This window comes from Malaclemys terrapin, chromosome 25 (assembly GCF_027887155.1).
Source record: "Malaclemys terrapin pileata isolate rMalTer1 chromosome 25, rMalTer1.hap1, whole genome shotgun sequence".
NCBI lineage: Eukaryota > Metazoa > Chordata > Testudines > Emydidae > Malaclemys > Malaclemys terrapin.
The window spans coordinates 6,731,285-6,756,215 of NC_071529.1; the positions used below are offsets into that span (position 1 = coordinate 6,731,285).

The 24,931-nt window shown below is 47.4% G+C and overlaps 1 protein-coding gene across 1 annotated transcript in view; it reads left to right on the forward strand.

The window, feature by feature from the left end:
• Positions 1 to 24,931, forward strand: part of CRHR1 (corticotropin releasing hormone receptor 1) — a 99,446-nt gene that overhangs the window by 32,054 nt on the left and 42,461 nt on the right. The window contains exon 3 of the mRNA XM_054014455.1: positions 24,494 to 24,613. Within this exon, the coding sequence (XP_053870430.1) occupies positions 24,494 to 24,613 (120 nt within the window). The remainder of the gene's footprint in view (positions 1 to 24,493; positions 24,614 to 24,931) is intronic.

A 24,931-nucleotide genomic window follows, 5' to 3' on the forward strand; every position in this document is an offset into this window, starting at 1 on the left:
AGAGCTCTCTACAGGTCACACCCCCCGTAGGCGGCTCTGTGTAGACAAGCCCTAAAATACAGCAGAATCAACTCCCCTGTAGACCTAAATTACAGACCTAAAAGTGGCAATTCTTCAACAAAAAAACTTCAGAAACAGACTCCAACAAGAAACTGCAGAACTGGAATTAATTTGCAAACTGGACACCATTAAATTAGGCTTGAATAAAGACTGGGAGTGGATGGGTCATTACACAAAGGAAAAACTATTTCCCCATGTTTATTTTTTCCCCTACTGTTACTCACACCTTCTTGTCAACTGTTTGAAATGGGCCATCCTGATTATCACTACAAAAGTTTTTTTCACTCCTGCTGATAATAGCCCACCTTAATTGATTAGTCTCGTTAGAGTTGGTATGGCAACCCCCATTTTATCTCTGTGTATATACACCTCTACCTCGATATAACACTGTCCTTGGGAGTCAAAAAATCTTACGGCATTATAGGTGAAACCGCATTATATCGAACTTGCTTTGATCCACCAGAGTGCACAGCCCTGCCCGCCCCCCCCAGAGCACTGCTTTACTGCGTTATATCTGAATTCGTGTTATATTGGGTCGTGTTATATTGGGGTAGAGGTGTACATCTTCCTACTGTATTTTCCACTCCACGCATTCGATGAAGTGGGTTTTAGCTCATGAAAGCTTATGCCCAAATACATTTGTTAGTCTCTAAGGTGCCACAAACACTCCTCGTTCTTTTTTCCCCTGTAATGCGATTCCCAACTGCCTTGATTTCAGGATTTCTGCTGCTGTTACCAGGAGCGGAATCCAGCTTCTGGCCAGATGAGCTCAGGATAACTGGATTAATCCACTCTCATCTCTAACTAGATAAGTGGATTTCATCTGCAGCCCTTTTTCTCGGCGTGCGTTTCAACTTCACGGGAGCCAGCAGCACTCCCGTAGGTGGGATTTTTACAAAACTGCAGGGGAATTTAGAAAACCTTTGTTCAGGGTAATTGTAAATTCGGAGTTTTATAATGAAGCTAATGAGAGCCACAGTAGGGCTGTGATACGTAATTAGCTAATGTCTGTGCGACACTTGGGAACTGGCATGTGCTCATAGCGTGGGGATGATTAGACTCTAGAGCCGCATGCTGTTGAGCTCGGTGTCCGCTGAATACAGAGGAAGGGCTTCCTGGCATTCTGCAGCGAAATCGCTTTTCGCATCGACAAATATTTTGGAGCTGGGTTTTATCTCACTTAGGTTCTTATCCGGCCCCCTTTCTGATAGCACGTGAGCCCCTCCCAGTCTTTAAGGCATTTATTCTCCCAACCCCACTGTGAGGCAGGGCAGGGCTAGTCTCCATGTTTTCGAATATGTCGACACTTGGAGCTGGGGTGTGGTTCCCAGCGGGAAGAGACATACCCATGCTAGCTCTAATAAACGATCACACTAAAAATAGAACGTAGCCAAGCGCGTGCTTGTCCAAGGCACTAGAATCATAGAATCATAGACTATCAAGGTTGAAGGGACCTCAGGAGGCCATCTAGTCCAACCCCCTGCTCAAAGCAGGACCAATTCCCAGGCAGATTTTTGCCCCAGATCCCTAAGTGGCCCCCTCAAGGATTGAACTCACAACCCTGGGTTTAGCAGGCCAAAATGCTCAAACCACTGAGCTATCCCCCCCAAGGTTTGTACCTGCAGCAGTGGGAGTGGCTAGTGGCACCATGTATATAACGAATCTCTCAGATGGGTACCTAGTTGACTGGAGTATTGTGTTGGCATCCTTTTGTCTGCGAGAGACGGTGGGAATTGCAGCCTCTGATGTAGATGGTTTGTAATGTCTCATATGACTGAATAGTCCAATCCGAGATTTGCACGATCGCTGGCTATCATAAACAGATAGTTAAGGGTTAATGCTTCTTTTACCTATAAAGGGTTAAGAAGTTCACCTAGCCTAGCTGACACGTGACCAGAGGAACCAATGGGAGGACAAGATGGTTCAAAGGGAAGGAGGGAAGTTCCCTTTGTCTGTTGAGTTTTCACTTTGGACCGGAGTGGGAAAGCTCCAGAATTCAGCCTCTTATCAAGTAGTGAGTATTAGTGAAGGAAATAACTAGGTTTATGTTTATTTCTTTGTAACCTGTCTTGTGCAATTAGAGGAATAGTCAAATTGGGTATTTTTTGTGTAAGTTTTTGCCCAGGGGAACATCCTCTGTGTTTGGAATCTGTTGTCTGTGAGAGTAGCTGGTATGCTAATCTCTCCCAGAGGGTTTTCTTTTACCTTTCTCTTCTTTAATTAAAAGCCTTTTTTAATAACCTGATTGGTTTTTCCTTGTTTTTAGATCCAAGGGGGTTGGATCTGGATCCACCAGGAGTTGGTGGGAGAAAAGAGGGGGGATGGTCAATTTCTCCTTGTTTTAAGATCCACGGGTTTGGATCTGTGTTCACCAGGAAATTGGTGAAGAGTCTCTCAAGGCTTCCCAGGGAAGGGAATTAGTGCTTGGGAATGGTGGCAGCCAGACCAGATCTAAGCTATTAATTGAGCTTAGAGCTTCTCATGCAGGTCCCCCACATCTGTACCCTAAAGTTCAGAGTGGGGAAGGAACCTTGACATGGTGAGCAGCGGTGAAGGATTTTTTTTTAGGAACCAAAAGCCAGATTTTTTTCCCCCTCCTTTGAGATGCTGGGGAAGCAGTGAAGGAGAGATCCCCTGAAGGCAAACAGATAAGAGCTTCTAACAGAGGGCTTTTTGTTAGAAGGGAAGCTCCAGTTGTGATCACTGGAGGGTCATTAACATTGCCAAGGCAAGTCACAAAAACCTGTTTTACTTGTGTTTTTCCCCCTAAAGAGTCACATTACAGTAACCAAAGATTCCAAGCTGTTCCCCTCCTCCCCCCCCCCCCCCCCCCGCCCCAGATAGCTAAGGTAGACCAGGGGGAAAATGTCAGGCAAAGGGAAAAAAACTATGCAACAGGACCTAGAATTAGACAAATTCCAGGCTGAGGAGAATGAAAAGGAACATGACAGACAGATGGCCAGAGCTGAGGCTGCACACAAAAGAGCTATGGAGGAAAGGGAAAAAGAAGAAAAAGCCAAAGAGGATGCCCACAAAAGAGCTATGGGGGGAAAACAAAAAGAGATGGAGCTAAAAAAAAAAGGAGACGGAGCAGAAACAAAAAGAGATGGAGGAGAGGGAAAAAGAGAGGAAGCATGAACTGGAATTGGTAAGGGCTAGGCAGGATACACCAGCCAACCCTAACAACCCTTCTCTAGGTACCGCTTCCCATCCCAGAAAACTCCCCACCTACAAGGCAGGCGATGATACTGAGGCCTTCTTAGAAAATTTTGAAAGGGCCTGCCTTGGGTACAGCATCTCTACAGACCAGTACATGGTAGAGCTGAGGCCACAGCTCAGTGGACCCTTAGCAGAGGTGGCGGCTGAAATGCCTAAGGAACACATGAACAGTTATGAACTTTTTAAAAACAAGGCCAGACTCAGAATGGGGCTAACACCCAAGCATGCCCGTCGGCGGTTCAGAGCCCTAAGGTGGAAACCAGACGTGTCATTTACCCGACATGCCTACCACATTGACAAAAATTGTGATGCCTGGGTATCAGGAGCCAATGTTAAATCTCTGGAAGATCTGTTTCTCCTAGTGAAAATGGAGCAGTTCTTAGAGGGTGTTCCTGATGAAATAGAAAGGTACATCCTAGATGGGAAACCCAAAACTATAACCGAGGCGGGGGAGATTGGAGCCAAATGGGTGGAGATGACAGAAAAAAAAAAACTAATAGCAGTTGGAGTGAATATCAGAAGGGGCAACCCGAACCAAAAACCTACCACTGGGACAACCCAAGGCCCCACCCACATCCCAAGGGAAACCCCAGACGCCTTCTCACCCCACCACACCAGTCTCCACCAACCAATCTCGACCCGGTGATACCTTAGCAGGGCAATGTTTTAAATGTAATGAACTGGGACATATAAAGGCCCACTGCTCCAAGAACCCCAATCGATTACAGTTCATTACACCACAATCACACCAAAGATCCCCAGGCCCAGATGCCTCTCAAATACCCTCGGAGCGAAGGGAAACCTTGAGAGTGGGCGGAAAGAAGGTTATTGCATGGAGGGACACTGGGGCACAAGTGTCAACTATCCACCAATCCCTAGTGGACCCCAAACTCATCAACCCGGAGGCTCCGGTGACAATTCAACCCTTCATGTCACACTCTGTAACCTTGCCTACAGCCAAGTTGCATGTCCAGTACAAGGGCTGGTCAGATATGTGGACTTTTGCAGTCTATGACAATTATCCCATCCCCATGCTGCTGGGGGAAGACTTGGCCAACCATGTGAAGCTAGCCAAGAGGGTGGGAATGGTCACCCGCAGCCCAGCCAAGCAAGCTTTCACCCCCATCCCTGTTCCTGAGCCGTCCACCAGGGCCCTGTCTGTGTTACCAGAGACCCAGACAGAGGTGGTGGAACCAGATCCCCTGCCAACGACTGCAACAGCCGTAGTTGATCCAATCCCAGAGACCCAGCCAAAGCCAGTCCCAGAACCGGAACTGGCAACACAACGAGCACCAGAACCATTGCCAGCACTGAGTCCAGCGCTTGCAAACCCGTCTACAACTTCAACGCCAGAGGGCACCAGCGAGCCTGACCTGGCGGAAGCAGCAGATAACCCTACCCAAGAGGCTCAGCCAGAGCCTGAGATACCACATAGTGCACCAGCGGACAGCGGTTCACAGTGAACGGAAACAGCCCCAGCACCTGCATCGCTTCCAGAGGGACCAAGCCCCAGTCCACAGTCCAAGGAGGACCTGATGTCTCCAGCATCAAGGGAACAGTTCCAGGCCGAGCAGGAAGCAGATGACAGCCTTCAGAAAGCTTGGGCGGCGGCGCGGAGCACCCCACCGCCTCTCAGCTCTTCTAACCGATCCCGGTTTGTTGTAGAACAAGGACTTTTATACAAGGAGACTCTTTCTGGTGGGCACCACTGGCAGTTATTGCAAATGTCTGTATCTTGGTTGGGAGCTGCATGCTTCCTATGGGCTTTTGTCTCTTCAAGCTGCAGGAGCCAGCTCCTGTCATGGACTTTGCCTGATGGAGGCAATGACACCACTTGTTACGATCACTTGCCAAGACTTCCCATTGGTCAGGATCAATTCCAAATTCCTTCATATCTCGCTTTCACAGTGTCTTTATAGTGAAGCTTGGGACGTCCTGTTGTTCTTGTTCCCTTTGATAGCTCCCCATATAGCACGTCCTTGGGTATGTGTCCGACTTCCTACCTACTCAGATGGTCCAACCAGCACAGTTGTCTTCACTTGAGCCTGGCTATCACACTTCATAAATTTTCCCTTTGAAGAACCTCTGCATTGGTGACTTTGTCCTACCATTTGGTGTTGAGTATGTGGCGTAAACAACCTAGGTGGAAACTGTTCAAACTTTTCTCCTGATGAGCAGAAGTTGTCCATGTTTCCCCACCATACATGAGAGTGCTGAGGACACAAGCTTGGTACACTAGCATTTTGGTCTTGATGGTCAGCTTTGAGTTGTTCCATGCTCTTTTAGTTAGTCTGCTAAAAGTAGTGGTAGCCTTTCCAATGCGAACATTTAGTATATAACTAACATTTCAGATGGCTACTACTTGGCTACACTATTTTTAGCACATTAGATTGACCAGACCTAGCACGGGTATGTCTCCTCCAGCTGGGATGACATCCCCAGCTCAAAGTGCAGACGTACCATTAGAGGTGAGACACACCAGAGCTAAGTGACTTGCCCAAGGTCATAGAAGAAGTCTGTGGCAGAGCAGGGCCTTGACCCCCGCAACGTTCCCAAGTCCGACACTCATGACATAACCACTGGATCATCCCATCTCTGAAAGCAGTGTTTCAGCAAAGCAATAGCAATGAGGAATTTTCTTTTGTATACATAGTATTGTCAACCCTAAGCGTTCAAAGCTCAGGCCTCCAAAATCCCAAGATTGCCTTAAAATCATCAGAGTTTTACAAACCATCAATGTGGCGTTTGTTTTATTTGCCTTCTGGGTTTTCAGCCTTTAGAGCTCACGTTTTCATGTTTCCCTCCACTAGGAATAGCTAGAGTTAATGAAAGCTGAGACTAATCCTATGACTCTAGGAGCTGGGGCTTTAAGTAAAACCCCAACTAGCAAGAGATTTGCAATAAAACAATGTGAGAGGGCAACACTAAATGTGGGGGAAAGCAGACTGAGTATGTCTGGAGGGATCAGTCAGTGTTAAGTCCCTGGGGGTGGTTTTGTAAAGGCGGCAAACCTTCTAGGAAGGGTTTGGGACATTTGTTCCTCCTCACACATTGTTAATGCCCCTAGAAGCACCTGCAGTGCCAGTTCCTGCGCCTCCCTTCGAGGGGATGAAAATGATTGCATTTAAGGCAAACAAGCCACCTCTGGTTATCCCCGGAGCCCGCTCGGCACAGAGATAAGAGTCCCAATTTCAGAGCAGTTAAAATCTGAGCCCTCACCGATCCCCCCTGCTTCCCAGCATGCTCTGCAATCATCTAAGCCTGTTGGGTGGCTCTGATAGATCAGGCCTCTGAGCGTCTGATCAGGGGGATGCATTCCCAAGAGCTAAGCCGTGCGGCGCTCCAGGTCTGTCTTGCGTATGTGATAAGCACAAGAAAGCCAGGCGTTAAGATGTCAGCTTGGCTTCGGGTTACCAGGCAGCCCCGTCTCACTCTTGCTAGGAGCGGTCCAAAGAGAATGACGGAACGATCTAGTGCCATAGCTGTTGCTGCCCATGAGAGATGGGCCCAAACCAGAGCCCTGCACCCAGACAAGCCGAAGCTTCAGGCAAGCCCTGAGTTTCAGGCGCATTTTAATGTTTGTTCTACAAGGATGCTGGGTAGGAAGGTACATTCCCTCCAGAGAAGCAGGGAGCACTGCTGGTGAGGTGGTAGCTGGCACACTTCCCTTGGCGTTAGTGCCAGCGGGGTCCGTGTTCGTGGCGGCGCCATCCTTCAGATGAGGCCTAAAACCTTCATGAAAGATCCCCTAAGAGAGGGGTGTTAAGGTTGGTGTCCCAGCCGAATTCCAATTCGGGCAGTTCCACTGTGCTTCCCTAACTCCCCCGCCAGCTTTGGTTAGATTTGGGGTTTTTCTTCACTACAGGCCTGATCCGCCATGTGGAAGCAGAGAAAGAACTGACAGGAAGGGGATTGCAATGCATGACAGTTCGTTAGCAAGAGTTAGGCTAACTGTAACCCTAATAACGCGAGATTTGTAGAAGCGAGGAATGTGTGAGGCGAGTGGGAAAGAACTGTGTGAGAAGTTGTTGCGACCTTGTGTAGATAATATGGAATGTAGACTAAGAGTCTATAGTAGTGAGCAAAACAAGATATCAGAATGACCTATGTATAAACAAAATGCAGCTGTTGGTCATTATTGTCTGTAACAAAAGGTATAAATGCTTGCTGTAATTGTTTACCTGTTGAGAGACCTGTTTAGCTCTCTCCCTCTATGCAATTGATAGAGAGATAATAAAGTATCTGATTTGCTGTACCCAAACCAAAAGTGAGAACTCTGTTATTCTCCAACAATTTGGGGGCTCGTCCGGGATGGCAACACCCGCAGAGCCCCCAAATTGTCGGAGAATAACAGAGTTCTCACTTTTTGTTTGGGTACAGCAAATCAGATACTTTATTATCTCTCTATCAATTGCGACAGCCGCTCATCTGTCCCGGAGCTAGTCGGGAGTGACTTCATTAGCATTAGTGCAGTTACACCAGGATAAAACCAGCTACATATGAGACTTGGCCGCCCCTCCTCATTACGTAGCATTGCTGTGTGTTGTTTAAGAGCCACCCCCGTCAATCTTCTCATCCAGGGGAAGTGGGTATGGTGACCCTAGAGTTCCATTACCCACTCCACGGGAGTGCTGTAATTAATGTGCTTATTAATGTTTGTAAAGCCATGTGGAAAAATATTATGTGATCATGTAACTAAAGGCATACGCACAAGGGGATGAATTAAGGTTGCACAGGCAATCTATATTATATTATATTATATTATAGTAGGGCTGTTGATTAATCACAGTTAACTCATGCCATTAACTAAAAAAAAAAATTGCGATTTTCAAAATTAATTGCTGTTTTAATCGCACTGTTAAACAATAGAAATAGCAATTGAAATGTATTACATATTTTGAATGTTTGTCTACATTTTCAAATATATTGATTTCAATTACAACACAGAATACAAAGTGGACAGTGCTCACTATACATTATTATTTTTATTACAAATATTTGCACTATTAAAAAGACAAACAGAAGAAATAGTATTTTTCAATTCACCTTATACAAGTACCGTAGTGCAATCGCCTTATCGTAAAAGTGCAACTTACAAATGTAGATTTTTTTTGGCTACAGAACTGCACTTAAAAACAAAACAATGTAAAACTTTAGAGCCTACAAGTCCACTCAGTCCTACTTCTTGTTCAGCCAATCGCTAAGACAAGCAAGTTTGTTTACATTTACGGGAGATAATGTTGCCCACTTCTTATTTACAATGTCACCTGAAAGTGAGAACAGACGTTCACATGGCACTTTTGTAGCCGGCGTTGCAAGGTGTTTACGTGCCAGATATGCTAAATATTCGTATGCCCCTTCATGCTTCAGCCACCATTCCAGAGGACATGCTTCCATGCTGATGACACTCATTAAAAAGATAATCTGTTAATTAAATTTGTGACAACTCCTTGGAGGAGAATTATATGTCTCCTGCTCTGTGTTTTTCCCACATTCTGACATATATTTCATGTTATAGCAGTCTCGGATGATGACCCAGCACATGTTGTTTGTTTTAAGAACACTTTCATTGCAGATTTGACAAAACGCAAAGAAGGCACCCATGTGAGATTTCTAAAGATAGCTACAGCACTAGACCCAAGGTTTAAGAATCTGAAGTGCCTTCCAAAATCTGAGAGGGAGGAGGTGTGGAGCAAGCTTTCAAAAGTCTTAAAAGAGCAACACTCTGATGCGGAAGCTACAGAACCCGAATCATCAAAAAAGAAAATCAACCTTCTGCTGGTGGCATCTGACTCAGATGATGAAATTGAACATGTGTCGGTCTGCACTGCTTTGAATGGTTATTGAGCAGAACCCGTCATCAGCATGGACGCATGTCCTCTGGAATGATGGTTGAAGCATGAAGGAACACATGAATCTTTAGCGCAGCTGGCATGTAAATATCTTGCAACGCCGGCCACAACAGTGCCATGAGAACGCCTGTTTTCACTTTCAGGTGACATTGTAAACAAGAAGCAGGCAGCATTATCTCCTACAAATGTAACCAAACTTGTTTATCTGAGCGATTGGCTGACCAAGAAGTAGGACTGAGTGAACTTGTAGGCTCTAAAGTTTTACATTGTTTTATTTTGGAATGTAGTTATTTTTTGTACATAATTCTACATTGGTAAGTGCAGCTTTCATGATAAAGAGATTGCACTACGGTACTTGTATTAGGCGAATTGAAAAATATTATTTCTTTTGTTTTTTTACAGTGTAAATATTTGTCATCAAAAATAAATATAAAGTGAGCACTGTCCACTTTGTATTCTGTGTTGTAATTGAAATCAATATATTTGAAAATGTAGAAAACATCCAAAAATATTTAAATCGGTGGCATTCCATTATTGTTTAACAGCGCGATTAATCACATTATCACGATTAATATTTTAATCACTTGACAGCCCTAATGATATTATATTATAAAGTCAAAATGTTGGGTTTATGATGTGTCTCCCAATTTCCACCTCTGTAGTTGCTGATTCTGCATTCAGAGAGTCTGCCCCAATTTTGAAAACGGCACTGTGCTAAGGTGTTCATTTTCATGCCTTCTTCCATGGTGTTTCTTACACACTCAGCTCCATATCTCTGGGTCCCACAGCCACCTCTCCATCCTCATTTGATTCCCCCCTTTATATCACATTCCTTCCACGAGGCCTTTTTAGTCATGCTGCTCAGAAAATGGGCAGGTGGGTTCACCATACAAAATTTCGACTTTTCATAGAAAACCTGAAAACAAGCCAAACGTGTCTGCAAACCCAACATTTGCATCCCGTACACACCAGTTTTCTGACCAAAATCAAACATCTGTGGTCAAAAACTGGACCAAAAAAATCAGTTTTTAGTCAACATTTTTCAGTTTCCAGTGAAAAATCAAACCTCTTCGACGAAAGCAGACATTTTCTGCTAGGGTTTTCATTTCATGGAAAACCCCATTTTTGGATGGAAAATTTTTGACCAGCCTTACGTTTCAGTGACGATCTCTCTGGGATATTTGTCTAGTCTGGGGAAAGAAATTGTGCCTGAAAATCCATTAATGAATGTGCTTTAAATAATGTGGTCTTAAAGACGACTTTGTACCTGGTCTAGGCAGGGCAAGTCACATTGAATAACGTATTACATGAGCATGGCCAGTCTAGGAGGAAGCCTAGGGTTGACTCTGCCTAGCTAATGTGCCGTATTTTGTATTTAAACATGTCTTATTTCCCGATGGTGTGTGAGATCGGCCCTACTGGGTGTATATGATCCTCTGTGTTATCTGTACCTGAACTGTTTTGTGTATCTTAGATTGGGTCCACCTCTCCGTCTATGTGAGTTCAGGCACGAGAAGCACTGTCGGTGCTCAATAAATGATAATAAAATAATCCCAGTTTTCTGGCCTCACCAGCTGTAGAAGCGACAAGAATCCTCTGCAAAGATCTCTGCAGACCAGGCACTCAGGCTAGGATTTTGAGTATCAATGGGAAGTACGTGCCTAACTCCCCTAGGCTCATTTGAAAATTCAAACCTCCTGTGCCAAGGTTCCACTTTAAGTAGCATGTGCTGAGCCCAGTGGAAAATCGCAAAGCCCAGGGGGTTGTGAGACAAATCGCTATCCATGCCCATCTTTCACCCCTGGGCAGAGGGCCAACACAAAGCTCATGCTCCTTGATCTTGAGTGCGATTTTTCTTGTGCTGGCTCTGAACAGGGGTGAATTTGACCCTAAATGCTGAATATTACCCCAAAAGCATATAAAAAAAAACGTTAGCTGTCCCATTGTCAGTGTGTGCAGCTTTGTCAGGGCCTGTCACCATGACCTCTGGGCATCTGATGTAAACGGTGCAATAATTGAGGGTAAAATACACTATAAGAATGTTATAATTATCCAAAAATCAAACATTAGAAACCTAGGAAATTGTTAAGTAAGGGGGAGGGATAGCTCAGTGGTTTGAGCATTGGGCTGCTAAACCCAGGGTTGTGAGTTCAATCCTTGAGGGGGCCATTTGGGGCAAAAATCTGTCTGGGGATTGGTCCTGCTTTGAGCAGGGGGTTGGACTAGATGACCTCCTGAGGTCCCTTCCAACCCTGATATTCTATGAAATTTAAAAGGAAATCCAATAGGGATCAGGGCCCCATTGTGTACGGTGCTGTACAAACACACAGGAGAGATGATCTCTGCCCTCAGTGGCTTTACAGTCTAAGCCAGTGTTTCTCCACTAGTGGGTTACAACCCGAGGGGGTGTGATGAAAGGCAATCAGGCAAGGCATTAGACGTTGTATTACAATCAGAAGCAAAGGAAAATTTGCTTGCCTGTGCACCCTTCCCCTTCAACCACACACCCGGCTTAGCGTTGTGAGCATAAACAGAATGTCAGAGGCTTGCAAGTTTCAGAGTAACAGCCGTGTTAGTCTGTATCCGCAAAAAGAAGAACAGGAGTACTTGTGGCACCTTAGAGACTAACAAATTTATTAGAGCATAAGCTTTCGTGGACTACAGCCCACTTCTTCGGATCTATGCATCCGAAGAAGTGGGCTGTAGTCCACGAAAGCTTATGCTCTAATAAATTTGTTAGTCTCTAAGGTGCCACAAGTACTCCTGTTCTTCTTTTTAGAGGCTTGCAAAAATGTCTGACTTGGAATGAAGGGTTGCCAACCTGGAATGCTTGAGTAATGCTGGTCTAAAGAAAGTCTGATGGGAGTGGGGCTTTATGCCTTATTATTAGGATTTATTCTCTCCAGGGAAGCACCCGGCAGCTGGTTTTTTACAGCTGCTCTTACGGGGAGAGCTATTTGCAATGAGACGGGTCAGGCATTTAGAGCCTGGTTTCGTGCTAATTCCTGGTGCAAACGGCAGAGCTGAATGTTGCCAGTGGGACCTCTTCAGCCCTGACCCTTTATTAGGAGAAAATCACTGTCGTTTTCAAAGCCTCTTTCCAAGTAAGGGGGCGATGCTTTTCCAAGCGGCTCAGCAGCAGCCACTCGAGTGGAATTGTGTGTCGAGCTCTCCATGGCTTATTGTGGCAATTGCACCAAGGGGGTTCATTTGAATTGACCCTCTTTGCCTGCAGGAAGCCACTTAAGCCCTGATCCGGAGCACAGCAGAGATTCTGAAGGCAGGTCTGCCTCTGAGAAGCCACAGAGCAGAGGGGTCATTTGCTTATGGGCCCAGGGGGGCAGCTGCCACCCCAAACCTTTGTTCCCCACTTCAGACTTCTCATAGGTCTCTATGCTCCATTTTTTGACCCCCAACCAGACTTTACAGGATATAATATAATTGCATATCATAATTGTTCTTTATGCCAGGGAGTCTCAAACTGGGAGTTGGGATCCCTCAGGGGGTCATGAGGTTATTACGGGGGGGGGGGGGGGGTCATGAGCTTTCAGCCTCCACCCTAAACCCTGCTTTGCCACCAGCATTGATAATGGTGTTAAATATATAAAAAAGTGTTTTTAATTTATAACGGGGGGGGGGTCGCACTCAGAGGCTGGCTATGTGAGACCCACTGCGTGTATGCACTTGCCCCGGGTTTTCTGAAATGATGCCCCTGCCATGGAGTCACCTTTAACACATGGGCAACTGGCTGGTATGGGGCAAAGAGGGGTGGCAGAACAAATAAGGCACCAAAGAGGGTGCTCACTCGTGCTACAGGAGGGTGGAAAGGTGAAAATAAGCAGGTAGTGGCCTCCCCAGCTAGTCCTGCTGGCCAAAGCTTCGAGGAGATCAGACCCTCAATTATTCTGGTCCCACTGCTGTTGGGCCAGCTATACATGTGCTGCCAGAGCCTGCCGACAGCCTGAAACAATGGGTCAGAGAGGTGTGAACAATCCCGAGCATCAGGTTGTTAACTCTGAAGCTGAATGGCTACAATGTAAATTTCAGCAACTTCGGTAGCTATTCCATTGCTGATCAAAACACAAAAGGAAGCAGAGGGACAATCATTTCATGGAGATCGGCACCGTGCCCTGAGAGCGAGCCGCCTCCTTTTGGCATCTTGTTTTAGCTTCTCGACTAGGCAGACCATGGTTTAGGCGGGAGCTTGGGAGAGCTGCACCACAAGGACTGATCCAAAAACTTCACAACCATTGGATTTTGGACCTGTCAAAAATTGTCACAGAACGAGTCCTTTTTCCTTAAAAACATCCCGCATTTTGTCAGAAAATCAAACCTCTGCAACCTAAAAATTTTGGCTGAAAATTAAAAAGACTTGGGGGTTCACAGTTTTCGGATGAACATTTTGTGGTTTCTGATAGTTTTCCCAGACAGAACAAAAAAATTTTAAAGATATTTTTTCATTTTCATGCAAAGTTCCAGTGGAAACCCCACTCATTTTCTGATTGGCGATATGCACAATTCATTTGTAGTTTGCTCTCTGGGGCTGGTGGAAGCAATTGAAGCAGAACATACTGTTTAAAGCTCTTTGGGCTTTAGGGACTATATTTTCATAATTGCTCAGCGCAAAATTTCAAAAGGCCCAGCACCATGACTGGGGATAGATTTCCCGAAATGTTTAGCACACTGCAGCATTCGTGCCAGGGAGGGCCAGATTTTCAGAGAAACTCAGCAAATGGATTTTTTCTAAACAAAAGTCTGTTTTGATTTGAATCCAACAGAAATCAAAACAAACATGTGATATTTTTTTTCTTTTTTATGTAAGTTTTGAGCTTGTTTTTAAAATGTGTCATCAAAAAAAAAAAACTAAAAACCAACAAAATGTTGGTTTTAAATCCAAACAAAATTTGTGTTTCGTCAAACAATTGGCACAGTTGAGCTAATATGGATATTTTTACAAATACTTTGATATGATTTGCAAACCATTTCATTAAAAAAAAACCCACATTTTGATCAAAAACATTGGCCCAGCCCTAGCTTAGATCCCTGCGAATGTTACCTTGAGGCAATCTCTTTCTGGGCACTCGCTTTCTCAGCCATGCACGACTCCCTTGGGGTGCTGCTGGAATTTCAATCCATAAAGGTCAAATTAACAACATCAGCATTTCTTTCCCCTTCAGTCTCGCACGTCTTTCACACAGATATAGACGTACCAAGCCGAGGAACTAAATTGGGATTTCAGAGACGGGTGATGTAAAATGATCAGAAGTCTGGAAAAAATTCTATCCGAACATATTGGAACCATTTAGCGTAGAGAGCAGACGAATAAGAACTTGCCCAGACACAAACATTTGACCTCTTTAACTAGACTGGTATATTTAATGCTGTACAACCCCCTAAGGTGGACACGGTTATACTGGAATAAAGTGCTTGTACTGGTATAGTTTTTTCCCTATAAGGGAACAACATGCTATGCCAGTACAAAGCCCCTTTATACCAGTGTAATTGCGTCCACATTAGGGGCTGCACTGCGCTAACTATACATCACACCTGTGGCTTACAGAGGTATAGAAAAGCGGAGTGTACACCAGACCTAAGAGAGGACATACTGGAGATACACAGAATAATGACTGGGTCAATCAGACAGCTTCCATTCGCCCTGTCGCAATAAGACCACCACCACCAAGCTCTTCTATACACTGCTGCAAAGTGCTATCTCAAGTCTCTCCAGCACTTTTCATGTAATTAGCCTTACAAGCCCCCTCGGAGGCAGGGCAGGGCAGTTCTCCCCATTGTACAGATGGGGGACCGAGGCCCAGAGAGGCTAAGTGTCATGCCCAAGGTTACACGGAAGTTAGGTGGAGCAGGGATTAGAACCCAGGTCTTCTAAATTTTAGGCTAGTCCATGAATTATGAGACTCTATAAATGGACTAAAATGGAGGGGCACTGAGGGAAGTATCACCTGGATTAGGATGCGAAACAGGTGAACGGGGGTGAATTAGCATCTCTAAGGAGCAGACTGTGCACCTTTCCAGACAGCTATTGTGTGTCGCTACCTTCCAAGGACTGCTTTGCGGGTGAGCTGGGACATGGGATGACCAAAAAGGAAACAGAACAACTTAGTGGCCGCCTTCGGGTCTGGATATGGTGATAAGCCAAGCGTATCTAAAGACCCCAGGCTTGAGAAGCAGGTGCCGGGAGACTGGGACCAAAATAAAGGGAAACTGAGGGTCTTCTCTTTCTTCCCCCCGTCCCATAACATGATACCAAGGGTGACTCTGAGAAAAAGCAAACAATTTTAGAGTAAATGATATCAAATACTTCCTCACGCAGCATGTAACCAGCCCGTGGGATTCCGTGTCTCAGCAGGTCACTGAGTCAACACTGCAACTGAATCTGGGTAGTTTCATGACCGATAACAACATATGGGGTTTGGCATCTTCAGTGTCACAATTTGGTGCACGTGCTGATTACTGCAGAGGAGTGGGAGGAATCAAAGAAGATCAGGGTTGGAAGAGACCTCAGGAGGTCATCTAGTCCAACCCCCTGCTCAAAGCAGGACCAGCCCCAACTAAATCATCCCAGCCAGGGCTTTGTCAAGCGGGGCCTTAAAAACCTCTAAGGATAGAGATTCCACCACCTCCCTAGGTAACCCATTCCTGGGCTTCGGTGCACCCAACTTAGACTTCCCCCACTGCATCTTGAGATCATTGCTCCTTGTTCCATCATCTGACACCACTGAGAACAGTCTAGATCCATCCTCTTTGGAACGCCCCTTCTAAAGGTAGGGGAAGGCTGCTATCACATCCTCCCTCACTCTTCTCTTCTGCAGACTAAACAAGCCCAGTTCCCTCAGCCTCTCCTCAGAAGCCATGTGCCCCAGCCCCCTAATCATTTTCGTTGCCCTCCTCCGGACTCTTTCCAATTTGTCCACAACCTTTCTGTAGTGAGGGGCCCAAAACTGGACACAGTACTCCAGATGAGGCCTCACCAATGCCAAATAGAGGGGAATGATCACGTTCCTCGATCTGCTGGCAATGCTCCTACTAATGCAGCCCAAAATGCCATTGGCCTTCTTGGCAACAAGGGCACACTGTCGACTCATATCCATATTCTGGAGGGTCTTTCTCCAGTCCATTTTGAAATAACTCAAGTGCTGGCGTTACCACTACCTCCACCGGGAGTTGATCAGGAATCTTATCTCTTGATGGCAAGCCCACATTTCCCTGAGCTCCTTGCCAGCCCGCAACTCAGATTGGGGGAGAATTGTATGTGGTTTTGGACCTCTCGTCCATAACAGAGACAGGACCAAGCTCTCCATCTCGGGGCTTGGACGTGCACCGGCTTAAGCAAAGGGACGACCATAAACTGCACTGCCAAAGGCAGTGTGGACGCTCTTACTTTGGTTTAAATCCGACTTCTTTTTGGTTTATCTTAAGTCGGTTAGGAACAGGTTTAAATGAATTTATAGGGCTTGTCAACATGGAGAGATTTACCAGCATACCTATGACAATCTCATTATCCTGCTGTGGTTATGCCTATGTAACTCCTTGTGTGGATACCCTTATTCAGTGATAACAGTGCTTTTTTCCAAGTTTGTGCTGCTTTTAAAGCAACGTACGCTACACGCAGAGGAAGGCGTTCTACACCCGAGCACAGACAGTGTGCACCAGTGTAACTCACCAGTGCACGCACACATGTGCAGAGACCCCTCGGACTCGTATTGTCGTCCCGCTGCGAAGAACATAAACAATGTCGCGGTTATAAACAATTCTGCCGAGGCCAGAGCAGATGTTTGCAAAAAGCAGCTTGCGAAATAATTCCCTCTAAAATATGGATGGGCTGGAAAAGAAAACATGAATACATTTAGTATCTGATCAATATCATTTCCACGCTAAGCGGTGCTCTAAACTCTGGTAGCCAGTGATGGCTAGTAATGAGGGACAAATGGGACGGAACCTCACCTAGCAACACCCATTTCTTTTATTATGGCAGACCACCAGCTCTGCTCTAGTTAAGGTTTAGACTGTAAAATCTGCACCGTTAATCTGATTTCCTTGAAATCTGGTGTGCCTCATGGGGACACTCGCTTGGGTTAGAGGTCCAAATTTGGGGTCATTTCACTCAGGAGTTTCTGAGATACAGCCATCCCTCCAAAAAGATTCCTCAAATGTGTGGCAGGTGATCTTCCTTCCTCCGTTCAGCACAATGGAGAGGGGAGGAGAACTGGTAAATTCTAGCCCCATTAGCACAATACTGTAAAGCACTGTTTATAGCCCTGGGACTTGCCCCGAGAAAGCTGTATTGCTGTACACCAGCGTGAGTGAACAGAAACTCTCCAAAACAGAAGTCACGTATGTATCCAGGCAAAACCACTGGGGGAATTTATGCAATCTCTCCTGAACATTGGGTATCAATGCTACTAGTAAAAAGAGCCATGAAACTATTATTCAGCCAAGATGCACCCTATCCCTTTCATCACTGCTCTGTTTAACCCATTCCCCAGACCCAGCTCCATCGCCACACGCCTGCCTCGGGTGCAGGATCACAGCAGTCAGGACTAGAACTGGCCAGGATGTGGACTTTCACGCTTGGGGAACTTGCCTCTCTCCCACGTTGGCACCCAGGGCTGGGTTTTCCCAGTTTATCCTTTTCCCTACGTCTTGCTGCTGCTGCCCAGTGCTGTAAATAGAGTTGGGGGGGGTTGTTTTTTTTGTTCTTCAGCCCAGGACTCACCTCGGCCTGCCCAGCCCCATTTCTTTGGCCGTAGAGGGTAGCCTGGGACACCCCCCTTCAAGCTCCACCAGTGACCCTCCCACGTCGGTTATTAGGGTTACAACAGAAAGACGTGAAGCACGTGGCCCAAACGTGTGTGCCACAGAAAGCTCATATACCTCACGCCCGTGCACAACTGACCCCCAGTTCTTCAGCTCCAGAATCCCAGCCCCATGAACACGTGAGCAGACAGAGAACGAAAGCCCACACCCCCAGAGGTGTTTAGGAGCCTATCAACAGGCACGAGAGGGTGAGATGCACAAAGCCATCTCCATCCCTTCCTGCCCCATTCCCACCCCAAAGCAGGAGATAGGGGCTGGGGATCAAAGGCAGCATTGTAACACTAACCATTGCTGCCCTGAGTGATAAACGGCCTCTGGGTGGCTCCAGTGGGTCTGGGCCCTCCAGTCCCCTGATGTCAGCCCCCTCCCCACATACCCTGCTTCAGGGTCCTGTTCGCATTCAGCGGGAGTTGCCTGGTGACCAGTTTCAGCCCTCGGCCATCTCCTGACGAGGGGGCAAGGCCCAGCTGCTCACAGCTATCGAGGCCCCTAACTCCCAGGATCTGGGCCTAGGTGCCGTCAGTCAGGATCCAGCCTCCCAGTCACGCCTGTTACACTTACAGGAGCCGAGGACAGGGAGGGCCCAGCCCACATTTAGGGCCTGGACAGATTCTTTCTCTCCACCCCCCCCCTCCCCGAGACTGCGTCATGTTGTACGTCCCACACACACAACGCTGAGCGTAGTGCACGTGAAGGGTGCCAGACTGATGTCCCTGTAGGTGACACCATCTTGGCAGAGAGCGGGCACTGCCCGGGCAGGTCAAGCATCCCAGGCGTACCCTGCCCCAGGGATATCCGGCCAGGGCGCCAGCGTATCACTGAAGCAGGGTCGAGAGGCCACAATCCCTACTTTGGGGAGATCCCCTTGAGCCCCTCGGGCAACACAAAGGGGGCAGACATCACCTGCAAGTTCCCTGCCGGAGGAGGGCCCTGTGGGCATACAGCCGACATAGCCGGTTCGCCCCCATCCCTGCAGCCCCCGGCACAGGCCGGGCTGGGGAGGGGAAGTGGCTGCTATGCCCTGGACTCCGGCTATCCCCAGATGGTGCATGGTCCCTATGGGGGCTGTTTGGAGGAGAGTGGCCATCCTGTGTTAGCCCCCCCACACCCCAGGTTCAGTGCTCCTTCCCTGCTTTCACAGGACTCCTGCAACCTGGCTGGGAAGTAGCCAATGGAGCAGCCACAGTGGCTCTTCTCCCTCTCTCGCAATGCAGCAGGCGGCCACTGGGTGAGCTGTTGAGACGCTGTTGCAGAACTTAGAGCTGCCCCAGGGCTGCTCAGGCTGGTGACCTAGAGGCAAAGGGCTCCATAGTTCCTTCCAAATCCTCCCTGACCCGTCTGTCCCCACCACTGTCTGAGCTTGGACATTAACTGATCTGCCACTGGCCACAGCATTGCCTTAGCTGCTCCGCCTCAGGCCAGCTGCTGAGACGTCCCATCCCCACCTGGCCGTTGCAGTCCCGGAAAGGCAGCTGCTCTCAGCTCTCTGTGCACCAGCCACGCTGATGGGGCCAGAGCGGCAGCTCCGCCAGCGGGATTGATTTATGAGGTTTGTTTATTGCCTGACGCCATAAATCTTTAATCTGCGGAGACACGGGACCCGGCTGAATACTCTGTCGCAGGGTCAAGGTTGGGGAGCTGACTGCTTGGCAGAACTGGGATCTGAACCACCGGACAAATGCCCATTGCACGTTGGTCCCGGGGCAGGGCGGGAGACGAAGCAGGGGCCTATTTCATCCTGAATAGTGGTGGTTGCGTTAGAGGACCCTGAAAGGAAGGATGGGCCAGTGGGTAGGTCACTCCCCTTGGGCTTAGCAGCCTCTGGGTGAAGTCCCTGCTGTGCCACAGATTCCCTATGTGATCGTGGGTAAGTCCCTTTGTCTCTCTGCCTCGATTTCCCCATCTGTAAAGTGCCCTCTCTCACAGAGGCGTTGGGATGCTTAAATACAATGAAGAGTCGAAGGTGTTCAGCTATAACCCAGGGGGGCATATAAATAGGGGGAGATGTTAAATGGTAGAAAAGTGAGGGGAGGTTTACACAGTCTCCTCTCCCCAGTAGAAATCACAGCCTCCAGGGTGCGTGTACCAGTCTGGCAGAGCCCGCCGGAACTCCTGCTAGTTGATAATTCATTTCTTTTGGGCCCACATTCATTTTGTATAGTGCTAATTCTTTCATCAGAAAGTCATGAGGTAGGATGTCAAATGCCTTCTGGAAATTTAAGTATATTATATCAAGACAGCTGCCTTTATCGACCATGCTTGGAACGGTCTCACAGAACAATAGCACGTCTGTCTGACAAGATCTAAATTCCATGAAAACTATGTTGGCTGGTATTAATTATATTTCCGTCCTCCTTTCACTCTTTATTGATAGCACATTGATTAATGGAATCAGCCATTCTATTATTATGCCTGGATTCAATGTCAAGCTATGTAAACCTTTAATTATTCAGGTCATTCTGTTTACCCTTTATGAATATTCTGCTTCATTCAGTGGCCAATGACTTCTCATTTTTCAGTGCTGTATCGCTATGCAAACCTCATGCCTCCCAGCTCACCTGTGATGTAGGCAAGTGATAAGCCCCATTTTACAAATGGGGAAACTGAGGCACATGTGATTAAATGGGATCTGCCCACGATCACACAGCAAGTCAGAATGACCACCATGATTTTTTCCCCAAGGAATGGGCAATTTAAGGTTGTGACAGCCACATAAACATTAGTAAAAACTGAGTTAGAATTAAAAACACCTTACCACTAAAAAACATGGAATTGTTTCCAACACTCTGAACGCTTTTACAATTCGGATGTAGAACTCTTGGGAAATGATTTTTTTCCTGCAATAATTTTTTGAGGAAAACTTTTTCAGCAAATATTTTTAAAGGACTTTGGATTTTCATCAAAAACTCAAACAGTCCATTTTCAGTGAAAACAGATTCTCCCCCCCCCCCCCCCAAATATTTGCATTTTATCAAAAATCCAATTTTTGGCCAATTGTTTTTGGCCAGCTTTATTCACATGCCATGTAGGAGAAATGCAGACACATGAACATTAAAATGTCCAGTTGCAACCAGAGCTCCCCCACAATGCACTGCAGCTACCGAGATACACTTGGGTCTATTCTGCTCTCATATCAGCAAAAGTATGGAGTAACTCCATTCAAGTCCGATGTAGAATTGATGTAACTGAGCTCAGAGTCAAGCTCACAGTATTTGAGATGCGGAGTTACCGAAAGCCAGTTAGAAAAGAATGAAACCACTCATTTCAGCCCAGAAAGTGCTGCCGCATCTTCAATAACTATAAGTGCTTTGCACTAAACCAGACAAACACCTTTCAAGGTCTATTGCACACCCCTGTTCAAACTGCAGAATGTTAATTATTGAATTATGGTGACATGACACAGAGAAATCGGTTTTGTATCTAATCCTCAGATGTAACAAAGACATATTTTGCTGCAGAACATCCTGTACTATGTTAAAAATATATATAAATAACTCTGCAATCTGGCCTCAATAAAGCCTAAATTAACACACTGTGCTTTCATTAGCCGTATTAGCCATGGCCCGGATAGAGCCGATTTCCTGTACAGTACCACACAGTTTACAGAGTGCTAAACCCACACCAAGAAAAAGAGGTCAGAGTTAAAGCCACCATTAAAATTTGATGTTGGATTATTCCGCCTGCAATGCACTGAAAAATCTTTTCACGCAGAAAGCGTTACACACATAGCACTACGGGTGCAGAATTATTTTCAGCCCCGAAAGCGACATGCTTAATCCCGGGTGCCACGAATGGACAACATGTGCCCAAAACATCGCCAGCCAAATCAGGCCTCTTTTGCTGCCCCAAAGGCAGCATGAAGCACAAACTCCCTCTAGGTTCTTCCAGAGGACCCAGTGCCTGAAAACTGAATAGGAACCCCTGGAGGGGAGGGGAGACTGCAAAGGAGTAATGGGGAAGTGGGGCGGGTCCCTGTAAGGGTGCGGACTCACCCCTGCGGTGCCCCCTACTGGTTGCTTCGGGGACTCAGTTCATCCAGCATCTGGAGCGCCCTCTACAGGCCAGTGATCCGCCTGTCCTCTTCTGGCCCCCGTGTCCCTCCTGGGACCCAGTGCCCCTATTACTGGGATGCTGCCCCCTGGCAGTACCCCACAGATCTGGGTTTCCCGTCCCTGGGGAACCCCCACCACTACCCCCACCTTACTAGGCCACTGCCAGTCACCAACTAGCCCCCACTCCCTGGGGCAGACTGCAGTATAGGCCACTCATCAACGGCAAGGTTGGTTTGGACCTGCTGCCTTGGCCTAGCCCTGGGCTGCCCTCTGCAACCCCCAGTACCCCTTAGCCTTCCCCTAGGCCAGAGCCTGGGGCTTTCCAGGCTGCAGCTCCCCAGCCCTGCTCCACTCAGGTACTCTGTCTAGCTCCCTACAGCCAGGCCCTTCTCTCTCTGAAGGCAGAGAGAGACTCTGGCCTGAGCTCCTGGCTCCCTGCCTTTATAGGGCCAGCTGAGTCTGTTTGGGGCCTGGCCCCCACTGCAGCCACTTCCCCCAATCAGCTCAACCTTCAGGCTGCCTGCTCCCTGGGCTATCTCAGGCCCTTCCAGGCAGGAGCAGGTGTACATTCTGCTACAGTCCCTCAGAAGGAAGAGCTGTTGCTTTTTCTCAGTACATGCTCTAAGCTGGTGGACGTGGTTGTGAAACAACTACTGGCATCAAATGAGTTAATAAAACTATGTGCTATACCCTGTTAACCATGCAACTGCCAACTTGCCCTACTTAAACTTGAATTCTAAATTAGCTGGAATAAAGCATTATTACAACCTGGGGGGGAAGGAGGGAAGGAAAGGGGAGGTTTCACCCTGTGAACATGGTGACACCTGGGCTCTCTGTGCCACAGGAAACCCCCTGATACCTTGTTATTCTCTCCGTGTATACATGATTTTTTTGCTGGTTCTATAGACATGGAGGCTGAAGGCCACAGTGAGTGCATGTCCTTCCACCAGGGCTCAGCGCTCTACTCAAAAGACCCTCGTCAAGCTCCTTGGCCCATTCAGTCCTTCCTTGGCCAACAGATGGGCCACGTTTCCAGAGTGGGTTTTATAACAGGTGCTGCAACTAGGGCTGGTTGAAAAATGTTCAAAACTGTTTTTTAACAGAAAATTGGCTTTTCAGCTAAACAAAATTTGTCTTGAAAAGTGTCTGCCTTCTTTGAAAATGTTGTGAGGTTTTTTTTTGTCAGAAACCCAACATAGCTGTATTTAGATAAGATGTCGTGGTGCCTCATGGGAGCTGTAGTTCAGCTGCCTCATGTCCTCATTCTCCTTCATGAGCCAGGTTCCATAGTCAGACTACATCTCCCATGATGCACCATATCCAGGGACTCCCATGATACAACTGCCTCTTCTCGCTATGAGGGGACACCATGTTGCATCATGGGAAATGTAGTCTAACCAAGGAGCCTGCCTTATAGAGGGGAATGGGAGCATGAGGCAAGTGAACTACAACTCCCATGAGGCAATTGCAGCAGAATTTCCTAATTGAAATATTTTGGTATTCGTGCACACACACACACACACAGTTTTCCAACCAGCTCTAAACATAACCAAACAACTCATTATACATAAGACAGCAGGACGCTCTCATTTATTGTCACAACTTTTGGTTCCTTCTCACCAGGGATAGAGCTGAACCACCCAACTGAGACTGAAAGTCTCCACTGCCTCTCTCCGATTCCAAGTCCACCCAGGCCCACTTACTATAATCCACTTTGCATCGGAGTCTGAAACGCAGGTATCCCCAGACAGACTCCGACCCAGGATAGGGCAAGCATTTCCCCAGTCACACCTATGTTCAAGCTAGTCCAGTTCCTGGGCTTGCCTTCACTAGGGAAAGAGGTGTGTTTCTCCAATGAGATAAGCTCTTGCACGTTAGCTGTCTTGCTGTAAAACCCGAGTGGAAACCGTGATGTAGGGGTAGTTGCTGATGGAGATAAAGGATGGAGCGGGAGGGTTTAAGGCAGGTGCTTCCATACTGCGGTACATGTACCACTGGTGGTACACGAGCTTGATGTTCCATCCGTTTGCTTCACAACAAGTTTTTAAGAAGGTGGTACATGAACCGGTGCATGTACCGGAAGCCAGTAGTGTAGGGTTTAACCACAGCCAGCTACAGCAAGGTAACACTTCCCCGTGCCTCGTCTCCACTAAGAGCTTGCAACCCTGTGGCTAGTTCAAGTTAGCTATATCGTAAGAGAGACCCCTTTTTTATTTAGTGAAGAAACCGACTCTGACAGTGGCCAGCAATGACTGCTTCAGAGCAAGAAAGCTTCCAACGTGTTAGGGGATAATGGGATGCAGCAAACAGCTGGGAATGGGATGCAGTGAGCAGACAGCAATAAATGCCCTAGCCCACCCCCCCAGCTCTGCAGGGGTCAGTCCCTTTGCTCTGTCGCCCAAGGGGGGCTGCGGGTGGGAGCTCCGTGCAGTTAACTTTGGGATCTCTGTTAACCCTCTCCCCTGTCTCTCCCAGGTCTCCAGTGCAATGCCTCAATAGACCTGATCGGTACATGCTGGCCCCGGAGTGCTGTGGGGCAGCTGGTGGCCCGCCCTTGCCCCGAATACATCAACGGAGTCCGATACAACACCACAAGTAAGGCCCGTGGGTCTGACGGGGTGGGGGAGGGAATAGGAAGGGGGTGGCAGCACCAGGGTCACTGACCCCCAGAGATGAGTTTGGCATCGGTTGCACACACACAGGGCTATGGGGCAAAAGGAAAAGCCCATTCATGGCTCCCAAAGAGCTTCTGCTTCATTTGCAGTTGACATGGGCACTTGCCCAGCACATGAACGGTGGGGCCTCGCACTGGGCTGAGCCCAGTGACAGCAGTTCAGTCAGATGTTTCAGGCCATCCGTTGGGTGCTGTAGGGGTGAGGAGAGAACCCAGTCACCCCATGTTAGGTACCACAT